Source organism: Buceros rhinoceros, unplaced genomic scaffold (genome assembly GCF_000710305.1).
Source record: "Buceros rhinoceros silvestris isolate BGI_N320 unplaced genomic scaffold, ASM71030v1 scaffold23102, whole genome shotgun sequence".
In the NCBI taxonomy this organism is placed as follows: Eukaryota; Metazoa; Chordata; class Aves; order Bucerotiformes; family Bucerotidae; genus Buceros; species Buceros rhinoceros.
This window is the reverse complement of record NW_010401445.1, coordinates 4,298-5,860: the sequence shown is the minus strand read 5'-3', so window position 1 is coordinate 5,860 and position 1,563 is coordinate 4,298. Positions and strand designations below refer to the sequence as shown.

The following is a 1,563-nucleotide window of genomic DNA, read 5'->3' as shown; positions in this document are numbered from 1 at the left end:
GTTCAGCAGTGTACGAGCCACCCCTGTTGGAATGTCTTAGTGCTACTGAAACACCCAAACACTGACTACAGTTAATGTAACGGCAGTCAGAGCAAACACCAGTTGCTTTAAAAGAACGCACCCATCAGCCAGCTTCATGCTCTGCAAGGCCTCTCTGCACCCGCAGCACCCTAAACACCAGCTATGGCGAACATGGGAGCACTCAGGAATCCGAGGCTGCGGTCACCTGCAGCACAGGCTGAATTCCCACGCAGCCCGATTGGCCCAACTTGTCTTACCCCAGTTAGGGCGAGATGAGCCGTTCACTTCAGCAGTGAGTTCCATCACAATTAGTTCCACCACAAATCTGAAGCCCTTCCCAGTTTGCAAGAATTAAGAATCATCCCCCTACCTTCTTTTCTCATTGAAGCTGAATCTATATTTCCCTGTAGCACGTAGATGCTGCCAGAAGTTGTTTTCACCTGGTTGCGCGCTATGCACTCCGTAACCGCAGTGCTGTGCCAGAGCAGGGACTTCATATCTCTGAGAAGAGATGGGTCACAGGAAGAACACAAATAAGACATCGTGTTCCTAAAGGAGGCATTTAGAACTAGAGCACAGACGGTCCCCAGGAGACTGGCAGTGCCCTGTGTTTTATGAGCGGTGCAGGTCCTGAGAGAATGCGCTGGGTTCTCTTGCCTTTGCTTGGAAGAGAAATGCTTTTGGTCTTGTCTGAAACTTGGACAGAAGACAAAATGGACACGTCAGCTCCTGCAAACGTCAGCCTCAGAACATGAGCTTGCCATTAGGATGCAGAGGCAGAATAGACGGGGGCTCCACCCAGCTCCTTATGCAGCGATACCACCACACAGGCTACAAACTGCCATGACACAGGACAGATGTGCGTCTTCCCCGGGACTATCACTTTTCCTTCTGACCTCCCTATTTAAAGACGAGAGCAACTGAAGAAGGAGCCCTAATGTGTGCAAAAACTGGGGTGGTTAAGAAATTATGAAGGGACTTCTCCAGGAGAAATAAAAAACAGACCCAAGCATCTGGAGGGAGATCTATAACTGGTCACAAATTATTAACGTAAGTCAATTCAGAGGGTCTGTAAAGCAAGTCAAATAAATCCTGCATAAGCGCTGCATGTCAGGCACACGGCAACACAATGAGAGCTGCTGTTAGGAGTGAAGGGAGCAAGCAAGAGGAGCTGTTTTTTCCATACGGCCATGAAACAGATGTTGGAAACAGCTGGACTTGATGATCTTAAAGGTCTCCTCCAACCTAAACGACTCTGTGACTGGTTGATGCTGCAGACCTACCACCCAAGTGCAGCCTCCCGACACTGCTCTGTCAGCACGTCAGCGGGTGTCAGAGTTCCCAGCAGAGCAGGAGCTGCGGGTTATGTGGTCACTGACTACAGGAAGAGTACATTACTATTCTCCAAGGGTACACTGCTACGTCTTCAGATGACTTCTCTGCAAGCTCAATCTCTCTGTTGTCCTGACACTCCTGTTGTTGATCTTACAGCCATCGGAATACCAAAATAGAACCAAAACCCCACAGAACCAGTTTGTGGCT

At 49.3% G+C, this 1,563-nt stretch overlaps 1 protein-coding gene across 1 annotated transcript in view; it reads right to left on the bottom strand.

Moving 5' to 3' along the window:
• The window catches only part of MIS18BP1 (MIS18 binding protein 1), a gene marked incomplete at its 5' end in the record, with an annotated part of 14,989 nt that overhangs the window by 9,689 nt on the left and 3,737 nt on the right, over positions 1–1,563 (bottom strand). Inside the window, one exon of the mRNA XM_010132262.1 lies at positions 391–522. Within this exon, the coding sequence (XP_010130564.1) occupies positions 391–522 (132 nt within the window). The remainder of the gene's footprint in view (positions 1–390; positions 523–1,563) is intronic.